Source organism: Bipolaris sorokiniana (assembly GCF_000338995.1).
Source record: "Bipolaris sorokiniana ND90Pr unplaced genomic scaffold COCSAscaffold_18, whole genome shotgun sequence".
Taxonomy (NCBI): domain Eukaryota; kingdom Fungi; phylum Ascomycota; class Dothideomycetes; order Pleosporales; family Pleosporaceae; genus Bipolaris; species Bipolaris sorokiniana.
The window spans coordinates 675,777-687,815 of NW_006911912.1; the positions used below are offsets into that span (position 1 = coordinate 675,777).

Genomic DNA, 12,039 nt, shown 5'->3' on the forward strand with positions numbered 1-12,039 from the left:
ACGCATCATGGTCGTGGGTGGATGCGTTACGCCACATGGGCCATTTAGCGAAGGACCCCCATATCTGTGTGACCGGGTTACATACCGTACACCTCATCACACCCCTTGCTTCCAAGGACATGCAGCATGTTCCTTCTATTTGCGCCTACGATAACGGTCCCGACGTCGGCCAGGACCTTGCCAATAATCACTACTACTGATTACTACTATTCCTCCTACTACTTACACACATACCACCATCACCGCCACCATCCAAATTATGCCAGGCTAGCTCGCTAATACTGCACCCTTCCTTACTTTGTCATGGGCAATATGCTTTCGCCGGCTACACAGCACATGATCCAAGTTCCGTTGGTCGCCTAGCGTTAGTTATGAGCCAACGATGATCTTACTAGCAGCACCTTGAAATCAGGCGGTGCTCTTGATACCTTCAGCCACCATGTCACCAGTCCATAGCAACCAACAAAATAACCCTTGTGCCTAGTAGATATCGCAACACCACTTTTCATGATGCATGTCCGTGCTTTGTTTCTTTCTGATGCATCGCAAGTCCGATTGTCATCGCCAACATGAGTGCTTTGTTCACTACAGACAGGCGCACACTACCAGGGATTGCACGTGTGACGGCAGTTTTAACCCATCCCTGGAAAGGCGCCGCAGCACCTTTACTTTGGCACACATACATTACACTTCAACTTTCCCCAAGGATCTGAAATGATGAATGTGTACTTTCTCACGTCAACACGAGTCCTGGCCCCTGCGCCACCTTGCATGTCATCAAAATAGTCCGGGATACCATGGTTCCCTGCCGTCCAAAAGTGTACCAGTTTGGGTCATATGCATCGCCCTAAAAGAAAACGACCCGTCGCCACAGACACAATATATGCTCAGCCTCGTACAAACAACAGGGAAGCAAAAAAAAAACCGCAGGCAAGGCCCCAGATCCGCGCAGCCAGCCAGCCCGTTTTTTTTTTGAATCAAAGCATCTTGTAAGACGCGCAGCCCTGTCTCACCCACTTCCGGCTCATGTATGCCCGCTCCGCCGGGGCGCCCAACCACATGTTCAACTCTCCTTCCTCCTTTTGTCCATTACACGTATACGTTTTTTGTGACAAGGGAACAAATATGCCTAGACCCACCTTACATACTACACACAACGCGCTTACGCGTGCCGCCGCCAGTCGGTCCAACGTCTGCTCTCTCTCTCTTTTTTTCTTTGCAGGTGCACCTATTCATGTACAAACGTTTTCGCTTTTGGTCACCTGGACATATGCAATATGTTAGACAAGTTCTAGCTTGGCCCTTTCGCCACCGAACTGACCGACCGGACAGCCGTCGTCAAAGAAATTCATCTCTGATCCACCTTGGCGAAAGACCATTCTCAGCTTAGCTCTCTCTCTTTTTTGGTTGCTCCATTATTCCTTTCTCGCCCCGTCTCACGTGAGTAATACACTTCGTTATCTTTCTCTTTCTTGTTTCCGGACGCTATACCCGCTTTTCCCTCGCTCCGTCAGTGGGAACTAACCTACCCTTTTTTTTCTTTTTTTTTCGTTCGTCCGTCCGCCAACATCGCAAACGGCACTTTGCGCTTACCTTCCTCTTGCACATGTTAAAAAAAATCCTGCATTGCCGACGGTCCGCAAGTGAGATAGTAAAAAACGGTGGCTGGGCATCTGATCCGCATTTTTCACGGCACAATAAGCCACATAGCCCATGTCGCTCTGATTCTGGTTTTTTCTGACTCCGAACAAATGGGCTTACGAGGTACATTGTTCGTATATGTAGGGTGCACACTCTGAGTATAGTTGCCCAGCAAGAAAATAAGCCAATGAGACGCTTGGATGTACAGAATGGGGAATCTGACGTGCATCTGGGCGGAACTCAGGTCTACATTCACATTCACACGGAGTATCGGGATACCATTACCTGAAAAAAGAACAACGATGTACCTCGGTCTTTCCTCCACACCACCTGTACTCCAAGATTTTTTTTTCTTTCCCTCGTGTAGAATCGCCTTCTCGTATCCCTACTCACCCACATCACCAAACCATACTGTCCCCCGCTCCATACGTGCACCTCACGCCATCCAACAACCGTTCCCTTTCCCACCATCTCACGTGTATCGTATCCCTAAGCATCCCCCCCCCCTTCCTCTCCCAAAAAAACACTTGTCAACTACTATTCCATTCCCGTTTCCCCTTCCATAACCTATACCTCGTAATCCCACAACCCATAGTCAATAGTGCAATCTCCTCGTATCCTCATCCCCCATTACCAAAACAGGCTACAAATAACCCCTAACCCAATCTCGTCATCCATCCCCCACAACTAAATCACCGAACAAAACGATGACTCCGTACTTACGTGCACGCGCTTTATGCTCCACCCCCCCCCTCGCCCCTTCGCCCTGAGAGAAAGAGGTAGAGAAAGAAGGGGGAGGGGGGAAAGTGTTTCACGCTGAGGATACGAGGTTTCACGTTGCTTACAAGATTTGGGGGGGGGAAAGAATTGGCCGAAAAGGGGTGACTATTTTTATTTCCAATATTTTTAATTTGCTGGGATAGATTGGGGGTAAATAAAAGGGGTAAAAGTGTAAGTAAGGGAGAGAGAGAGAGTATTCAGCTGATTCAGCTGATTCAACGGTTTGAATCTTTGAAATATGGATGGGTTGGGAGTAAATGTACACAGTATGAAGAAAGCTGGGTAAGGTAAGATGTATATCTCCTGGTGGCAAAAGGGGTACTAAACGTCACTTGTCTTGTTTTTTTCTTTCGATAATGGCGGTCGAGCAAAGTGCATATCATGTACATTATATTCTACAACCCGCAGCGATATCTGCCTTAGACTAGAATAACCTATTGTCGGCACTAGCCTTGGCGGCATCGCGTCTTGCGGTCTGCTTCTTCTTATCTTTCGCCTCACCTGGTGGCTTGAAGAACAGACTGGGGCTCTCGCCTTGCTTGAGTGTGTAGTTCAGGTACCCTCTATGCGCTGGGTCACGGTAGTACTCGATATCCTTTCTTGCCGTTGCATCAGGCAATCTGTACTTATATTTTGCGCCGACTTGCTTCATGACTGCGGCCATGGCCTCGGTCTTCTTTTCGTCGGCGGCGGTTTGCAGCGCCGAGAGAATGGGAGATGGGATTTTGACGGCGGAGGAGCGGCTGGTCAGCGCAACGAGGGTGGGCGAAGCTTGCAGCGAAATTGTCGGGTGCGATTCCCCGCGTAGCACGCGCTTGATGGCTGTGGGCGAGTAGAAGCGGGTAGTTACGCTACCGCCGAGGGCTTCGATGCGCTCAATGGCTTCGCTGGATGCCCGAGAGACGACGATGTGGATGGGCGTGGTGAGTTGCTCGGGATTCTAAACAAGTCAATTAGCATGTGCACCGCATGCTCCTTCTTCCCGATCTTCATACCCTTGCCAACAGCTTCACGCCGTGTCTCTTTACGCCATGCAAACACCGTGACTTTGCCAATTCCTTCATAGTAATGGGCTTCTTCGGATCCAGCCGTCCCTGGTCAATCCAGCTTTGTATCCGGTCCAGATTAATTGGCGACATCTCCACCTTGAACGGATTGTGCTTCCCCCGCCCTCGCTCGGGATTCGTGATCCATTGTGGTGTCTGACCTCCCTCAAATCCAGCGGGCACTTTGCCGTGTGCGTGTTGTCCCTTCTGACCTCGTCCTGCCGTCTTTCCTTTTCCTGAGGCAGGACCCCGACCTCGGCGGATCTTTTTATTGTAGGCCCCGGCGTTGTCGGACAGCGAAGAAAGAATCGAGGCGCAGCGCTGCTGGGCGGGCAGCACGAAGGCGCTGGCTAGCGGTGTGGTACATGAACGTGAGGGCGACAATATCAGCGACGAGGCGAGTCGGACAGCTCGCACCCGTGGTGGCATGACTGTTTGTTGGCAATTGGCGTCCCGGAGTGTTGGTGGAGTTCGACTTGCGAAGATTCGATGATGATTAAGCCTCTAGGGTCTAACCGCATTAGGTTGAGCACTCTCCAGTCATGAGCATTCTTGAACATCAATTGTGATTGTTTTGGATCATATTCTGATTGCTATAGAAAAGCGACTTTTTTAGGTTGTTCAAGACTGATTGTTCAATTTCAAGCAAGTTCGGAGATTGCCCAACTCCCTGCACGGCCACAGTTGCTTGCAATATTTACTAAAATTATACGTATGGAATCATGAAGATGTTTGTTGATTTCGATCCTAGAAATCTCTCAATTGTGAGAAAGTCATGGACACCTTACGTTTGTTGTAATCGCAGTATCAATCCCCAAACATGTTTGTATCACACATATTTTGACTACCAGTGATCAAACCAAGCCAGCCCTTGGGAATAGTCATCTGGAGTCTACTGTTTGATACTGGCAGCTGGAACAACGTTTGAGTCTGCGTGGGTGTTCTGGAACAACATCATTATGTATTTATACCCCACGGTCCCAATACAAGATATTCATCTGAATTCCTCAGCCCACACCTATGCTCCCCTTCTTCAAACATCTGTCGCCCGTATATAACAGGAGTTTTGCATAGTTAATCAAATTGCTTACATAACCTGTACATCCAACAAATTTGAATGAGTCTGCACAGCAAAGAACCATTCTCGCATACTATATTGAATATAAAGACATCGCAGTCACTAGCAGAGGCCTCCATCAATGACGAAGAGATGGACGAAGAGGAGGACGTTGCAAGCTGCAATAGGCTGCGCCCAAACACGCTGCAATACGCTATTAGCGAGACGCATTGCGGAAAGGGTCGATCTGGAGGAGTGGACAAAAGCCTCCCAAGTTTGGGGTATGAATTTGGGAGATTTCCGTGACCCCCCCCCCCCCCGCCCCCCGGTGGGAAGCGGCTTCTGAAGGTACCAGAGGCATTCAAGCTTAATCCGGAATATGGTATGTTCCCACACCAGGTCCCCAGTACTGCTCAGTTGCTGAAGAGGGCTTTCGGACCCCTTGGTGGTTGCCTACTCGCTGATGACATAAGACTTGGTAAGACGAACATGGTCCTCGGTACGTTTTCAATCAACTTTATAGCGGGTTTAAAACCCTTCGCGCCATCAGCCTATAAAGGAGATTTTCTCTCTATAGCAGAGGATGGCACAGCCCATGGCCCCGTCCTACTCTATGTGGGATTCTATATTACCTACTCTACCCCGAAACATGTGGGACAACCGAACATTCTAACGCGCCCGAGCCACACCATCTCGAAAACCAGTGCACTCAGATTGACATCGGCAAAGTCATGGCTTGGGACACGACATGTCAAGAAACAAACTTCTGTCGCCCGAACCACCAACGCGGGCAAATGAGGAGTCCGTCTTCCAATGACTTGGACACTGCAGTAGTGCTTTTCCTGCTCATTGTGGGAGTAAAAACGAAGGATATTGGAGAGGCTTTTGGTTCTCCCCTAGCGATTTGGGCGATACAAAGAGCTGCGATGCATATTTCATCTGTCGGAGCTGGAGTTTCTGTACATGCATTCTGTGAGGACGGTGAAGGAGCACTGGATTAGAGCGATTTAGGTGCTGGGGGATAAGTGATTCAGAGGAGGTATGGTATGTTTTGTGTAGTTTGCGTTGGAGATGGGACGCTGAATATGCTGGCCGAATACTTAATACGCTGCTTGTTCCGAACTTGAGGTGGGATGGACCTCATGTTCTACTGAACGGGTGTAGATAGTATTGGACCATGGGTCCTACTATGGAGGAGACGAGCTACCTTCACTTTCTCAACATCGGTATCAGAAGTGCAGAAAGGTATTCGAGGATCGAGAGATGTGCTCGAAAGATGTACTCAAATGATTGAGAACATATGAAATTGGATGCCTGATCTACAGTACAAGAAACCCAGCTCTTGTATTTAAACTTAGCCGACAACAGTTCCACCCAGGCTCACGAGTGATCATGTGCTCCGGCACACTTCATTCGGTTATCATATAAGCGCTAACCCAGCTTAGCTTTACTCACAGTATATGAAAATGATCGATATATTTTTTGACCACGAGCGAAGTATTACAATGTTTGATAATGACTAAATTCCACTATTACTTAATTTCTCAACGAGAATAAAAACCTCAAATAAAGATATCTTTGTTATTAATTTTCGATACCTATTTGTTAGTAAATATGGTTGTTGGTTGTTTTGAGTCTCGGTGAACAAGTCCCGAGACCCTGATGATGGAATGCTCCATTCCTTTACATAACATTAATGTCGTTGTTGAATATGTACGGTTGAGAATAGTAGCCATAAGATCTTCCGATTAATATGCCTATTCTTGCCCATCTTCGAATAATCGAGATATATTACAGATTTTTAGAAAAGAAGCATTGCATGACCACTACACTGTATAGCTGCTGTCAACTCATGCCAAAACCAACCCTCCCATTTGCATTACTCAAATCTATGAGTGGGCTTTTGAATCTTAATTTCCAAACACTTCAAATCACGTGTCAAAGATCAGGGCTGTCTAGAGAAATCATGCACAACTCTGCTATGTAAGTACTGATCATTCGGAAGCGTTCCGTCACTGTAGAATATCTGGGCTTAGTTCATTGGGATAATCAAAGAGAGTTTTTGACACTGTTGATCACAACAGAGCGAAGCGTGAGATGCATCTACTTATGGGAGTCGAGGACGACTGTTGCCTCCCATCACAAACCATCGACGTAGACAAAAGGGTTTGCAAAATCTTATCAGCAAGGTTATTCGCATCGGCAACCACATTAAGATCCCGGACTAGAAAATGGAGGCGGGTTTGGGCTAGGCTAGGCGGTTGAATTGAGAATTAACCGATTTGATTAACACATTATGTTGGTTATGGCGAGATCTCGTAGATGTGCGATAGTCAACTGGAACCAAGGCAGCTAACAAGAATAGAGACATGATGTAATAATGCTGTTACAACTTTCTTGCTAACGGGAAGATACATAAATGGATAATACGATACATCATATTCCATAACCGCACCCACTAGTGCCGCCTATCTGTTTTGTTGCCGGCGGCAGCTTCCGTACGTTTTCTTTTGGATGAGCAACGCTTTCGCCACCAACCAATATCCGATGAAACCCGTAATACGATCTGCGGGACAAAGTGGTAAATATAGTCACAACCCATCAAAGCTGAACTATGGTCGGTTGTTGAATACGAGCTGAAGGCGTAAGTAACGAATTAAATGTGAGTATTGGGTAGTAACGTTAAGTTTGAGTGCCGTCGTCATTTTAGTCTCACAAAGTGGGGCCGGAATTGCGCCACAAAATGGGTTCCAACACCAACTGTTCTTTCCTCACCTCCCCCACGTAAACAAGGAGTCGAATCCGATATCACCCCAGAGAATCAAGAATACACTCGGAATACCGACCTTCCAATCATTTTCAAGCGGTAAAGAGGGTGTTCGCATCATCCAGGCTTGCTCCGAGCCGCAACTCTTTGCGGTGCTCGGCTGAACCAACAAAGCTTCATGCCCCTGTCGCGCAAACATGCCCGGAACCCGCTTTCGCAACCGCCTCAAGAATATCGGGACTAGGACTGACCATTTTGTACGAAAAGCAGTTTGGTACACGTGCAAATGTCTCCTTTGGACAGTCTGCTCACCCTGTGTTTGTTGCATTGTACTGGTAATGCCTAACCAGAGTAGACGAAGTTTCGGAGTATCTGCCGAGGCTCCAAAGCCCATGGTTCCTTGCCCTCGCAGACGCGCTCTCAGTGTTACATCGACAAGCTTACAGCAACATCAAAATACGTTTTCGCAATTTCGATCCGCCTTTATGACCAAACTTCCCTTGGAGATAAGGCGAATTATCTATGAAAAAGCACTTGGCGAGGTGCCAATACATCTTTCACTTGTCGATGGGCAGTTGAAGGCCCGACGGTGCTCTATTCAAGATTGTGCCTGTTACCTTCAGCCTCTTTCAACTAAACACAAACTTCACATTGTACTTCCGTTGTTGAGGACATGTCGCCGCATGTGAGTATTACCCACGTGACACTTCATTACACAGAGTAGACATTTTACACAACGATCCTACCAAAAGGGTGGAGGGCAGAACCGATACGAGGATGAGTTTGTTAGGTCAACGGCGCAGTATCATAGCTAATTGACGAATCATCAGTTACTCAGAGGCCGTCGAATATCTCTACAGTTCCAACAAATTCTTCATTTCTACAGACGTGGAAGACTACCCTACTACGGGTTACCTGCCATATTTCATCCTACCCCAACGGATGAATCAAATCACCAACCTCCGCATCGACTGGGACCTCGATCGCCACGGTTTCTTTCAAGCCGATCTCATGCCTCAAGTGCATCGAGACGAGTGGTACAGAACGTGGGATGTGCTGGGTAGGATGAGCGGTCTCCGGACGTTGCACATACGACTCTTCTTCTTTCTGGATCTCTGGCTGCAATGCTACGGCGACTTTTGGGAACAGAACGGAAAAGAACTCCTCGAACCTATCACGACCATGACTGCACCAAAAGACTTTGTTGTCACTCTTCCAGATTGGAGATGTTCTACAGATCTTGATGTTGGGAAGTCCAGATGCGTCTTCCAGCTGCCAGAACGGACTGAGGACAGCGCACCATAAACCGGCAGTCTCAGACATGGAATTCATGCATCCTCACGTGACATCGCCTTTGGAGATGAATAGACGGTCAAGTGGAGGCGGCCGCTTAGGCTGAAGGGACGGATGTTTGACTTATTGCTTTAAGGCCTTCTACCATGTATGAAGAGAATTGACAACTTTAGTATAGGGGCTCAAGCAGACATGCAGTGTCCCACGGCTTTTGTCTAAACAGGCATCAAGTTGAATACTACCGTTGGCAACGTACTGCAAGACCGTGGCTCATAGAGACCGGCACCGCTGTCCACCTTCCATTTGTATCCACTTTGCCAGCCACCAGATGCTGCCGGCCCGCCGAAAGGCCGATGGATTCCCGCCACACCGGACCACAAGGCAAAAGAAGCAAGATGCGGCCAAGACGGGGAGGAGATGATGCATGAGGCGTACCTCTCAGCCGTCAGTATTGTTGCTCCGACTACTTTGGTAGGGCCTGTTCACGTATCTTATCGCGGCATTGAGAAACGTGAACAGCTACATGTGCTTGGCAGGCTCGGCAGGCTAACCGGGCTGAGGTAGTTTTACTCCATCGTCCTGTTCTGCGCCGCAGCACCAAGAACTTTGAGCCGGGGTAGCTCACCCACGTGCAGAAGCTATGGAGCTGACGTCGACGTCCCCCAGCCGTGCAGCTCGTCGGCGTCTTTGGACCATCCGAGGCATTGAGTAGAGATTGCTTCTGCCCCATGTAGATAAGAAGCCGCACAGCCGCAGTCATGTCTGTTCTGCAGGGACCGTTCGTTTTTTTGCAGCTTCCCGGGCCTCGCTGGGTTGACAATTGCTCACGATGCGCTCTCTCATCGCCGCCTCTGTCCTTCTTGGACTTGCATCTGCTGCCGCTGTACCTGCGGTTGCGCCTCGTACCGGAGGCCACCACCATGGACACGGAAAAAAGTTCAATGTCCAGGTTGGGCCTCGGCCATACTACCTCGTCGATGACATGGACGACGGGCCATTGAAGGAGAAGCTAGAGAGCTGCTCGGAGCAAGAATTCGAGACGTCAGACTTTGTCCTGGCGCATCGTGGAGCACCCCTCCAATTCCCCGAGCATACCCTCGCGAGTTACAAAGCGGCGCATCGTATGGGCGCTGGCATCATTGAATGCGATGTTGCCTTCACCAAGGACAAGCAGCTCGTCTGCCGACACGCCCAATGCGACTTGCACACGACCACTAACATCCTCGACACCCCACTCGCCGCAAAGTGCACCAAGCCCTTTTCTCCCGCTGCCAATGGCACTGCTGCGTCGGCCAAGTGCTGCACCTCAGACGTCACACTCGAGGAGTTTGGCACTCTCTGCGGAAAAATGGACGGCTTCAACCCCAACGCCACAACCGCCAAACAATACATGGACGGAACCCAATACTTCCGTACAGACCTCTACGCTCAGCACTGCCCTAAACTCATGACGGTCGACGAGTACATCCCCCTCGTAGACAGCTGGGGTCTCAAATTCACACCCGAACTCAAAACGCCCGAAGTTGCAATGCCATTCAACGGCTATACCCAAGAGCAATACGCCCAGGACCTCGTCGACAAGTTCCGCGAGTACGACATCGACCCCAGCCGCGTCTGGCTGCAGTCTTTCTTGCCTGACGACATCTTTTACTGGATCGACAACGAACCGGATTTTGGCGCCCAGGCCGTCTACCTCGACGAGCGCGTCGATACTCTCGCCGGCTACGCAAACGCTACAGCTAGCATCCCCGACCTCGCGGCCCGCGGCGTCAAGATCATGGCGCCCGCCATGTTTGCGCTCACCAAGCTCGACGACGACGGCAAGATCGTGCCGTCGGAGTATGCGCTAGCATGCAAGGAACACGGGCTTGATATGATTGCGTGGTCGTTTGAGCGCTCGGGTTGGCTGCAGATTGATGGTGGGGGTTACTACTATCAGTATGTGCTGAATGCTACGAATAATGATGGGGATATGTATACTGTGCTGGATGTTTTGGCTCAGGAGGTGGGGATTCTAGGCATGTTTACGGATTGGCCGGCTACGGTGACGTATTATGCTAATTGCTTTGGACTGTGAGGGGTGGAAGAAAGAGGGAAATGATGGGATGATTAGATAATGTTGTTGAATGAAGGTAATGAACATGAACTGAACTGACGATATAAATCGCTTATACGTTTATTATGGGTGTATTATATACAGCGTACTAGGCTCACTCTTTAAGAGCAATTCTACACATCTCCCTCATCCTCCGGTCTCACCAACCTCACACACCCGTCCCCCATATCCCAATTCACACCACAACTCTGATACGGCATCACGACCACCGCATCCCTCGGTCTCGTAACACCCCTCACACTCTGTAGCAGCATATCCTCAAGCTGCAACCAATTCCTCTCCCACAGCCCCTGCGGACTCGGATCAATCAGCACAACATGCAGTTCCCTTAACCCCTGCATCCCCGCTATAATGGCCCACCCCCTCTCCCAATTCGCCGTGTCCTCGCGATACGCAACGCGACTCGAGGGGCCGCGCCGGAGGTAGGGCAGTGCACGAATGGCCCAGCGGAGATGCAAGGTGCGGATCGTGTTGAGGCGGAGTTGCGGGACGGAAGAAGGGAGGTAGAGTAGGTGCGTGATGTGTAGGAGGGAAAACGTATGTGTACGGTAGAGATGCGGGATTGCTTCTGAGTACCTGTGTCATCGCTATTAGCCTTCTCTCCTTCATATCCAAGCGGTACTGCTAAATAGGGTGAGGACATACATGCGTCTACATGTTCGCACTAGCGCTGCAGCGCCGCCATCTAGTCTCGCTCCCTTTTTGCCCCCGACAAGGACTCGACAGCTACATTGTTGATTCCCTCTTTTTGGGTTGTCGGCTTCGCTATGGCAGATGCAATGTCCGAACCGCCGCTTCTGGCTCAGCGTCAGGTGCACTACTTCCTCGCCCATGACAAACTCGTACACCATTCTGCGCAGCTCAATTGGCAAGCGGGCGAAAAACAACGATTGGCCCTGTGCTAATGTGCGCGCGTCAAGTTCGACGTTGGGTTCGGGGGTCGTCGAGCTCATCAGTCTGGATTTGCGGGTGCGGATAGTAGTTGCAGGATCGGGTGCGGATGACTTTAGCGAAAAGGGCATTCGCGATTTGGGTTTTGAGGATGATGAGGAGGCTTCTGGAGATGCGACGTCGTGCGGACTCCAGTAGATCCCTGGTATGCGGGCGCGTAGGGTGGCTTTGAGCTTCATTGTGGATAGAGGGGGTGTGTCGCGTGCGGAAGTGACGGAGAGGGAGTTCCACGGGTATAAGGCGAGGTATGATTAAAGAGAGTGGTATGACATGGTATACTTTCCTTGCGTCAGCCCAGGCGCCAGCATGCAGGTGAGATTCCGGGGGTGGTTTCAAGGCGGGCCACAAAATGGTGATGGAGTGGTTCCCCCGGGTCACCAGTGGGGGA

At 49.8% G+C, this 12,039-nt stretch overlaps 5 protein-coding genes across 5 annotated transcripts; 3 read left to right on the forward strand and 2 right to left on the reverse strand.

Moving 5' to 3' along the window:
• Positions 1–1,830: 1,830 nt before the first annotated feature.
• COCSADRAFT_41586 (uncharacterized protein) lies at positions 1,831–2,450 on the forward strand. Its single transcript, XM_007707064.1, has one exon. It carries the CDS (start codon positions 1,851–1,853, stop codon positions 2,205–2,207), a length of 357 nt encoding a protein of 118 aa, XP_007705254.1. The 5' UTR covers positions 1,831–1,850; the 3' UTR covers positions 2,208–2,450.
• A 50-nt stretch (positions 2,451–2,500) lies between these two features.
• Positions 2,501–3,921, reverse strand: COCSADRAFT_153868 (uncharacterized protein). Its single transcript, XM_007707280.1, has 2 exons — positions 3,417–3,921; positions 2,501–3,361 (listed from the first exon to the last, which is right to left on the reverse strand). Exons 1-2 carry the CDS (start codon positions 3,894–3,896, stop codon positions 2,846–2,848), a joined length of 996 nt encoding a protein of 331 aa, XP_007705470.1. The 5' UTR covers positions 3,897–3,921; the 3' UTR covers positions 2,501–2,845.
• Positions 3,922–7,301: 3,380 nt separating this feature from the next.
• On the forward strand, positions 7,302–8,958 carry COCSADRAFT_262833 (uncharacterized protein). Its single transcript, XM_007707281.1, has 2 exons — positions 7,302–7,976; positions 8,122–8,958. Exons 1-2 carry the CDS (start codon positions 7,489–7,491, stop codon positions 8,594–8,596), a joined length of 963 nt encoding a protein of 320 aa, XP_007705471.1. The 5' UTR covers positions 7,302–7,488; the 3' UTR covers positions 8,597–8,958.
• Positions 8,959–9,413: 455 nt separating this feature from the next.
• On the forward strand, positions 9,414–10,661 carry COCSADRAFT_165265 (uncharacterized protein; the record flags this gene model as incomplete). The annotated part of the gene is made up of 1 exon (XM_007707282.1): positions 9,414–10,661. The coding sequence occupies one exon, from the start codon at positions 9,414–9,416 to the stop codon at positions 10,659–10,661; it is 1,248 nt and encodes a 415-aa protein (XP_007705472.1).
• A 76-nt stretch (positions 10,662–10,737) lies between these two features.
• On the reverse strand, positions 10,738–11,994 carry COCSADRAFT_262838 (uncharacterized protein). The gene is made up of 2 exons (XM_007707283.1): positions 11,346–11,994; positions 10,738–11,276 (listed from the first exon to the last, which is right to left on the reverse strand). Exons 1-2 carry the CDS (start codon positions 11,828–11,830, stop codon positions 10,814–10,816), a joined length of 948 nt encoding a protein of 315 aa, XP_007705473.1. The 5' UTR covers positions 11,831–11,994; the 3' UTR covers positions 10,738–10,813.
• Between the last annotated feature and the right edge of the window lie 45 nt (positions 11,995–12,039).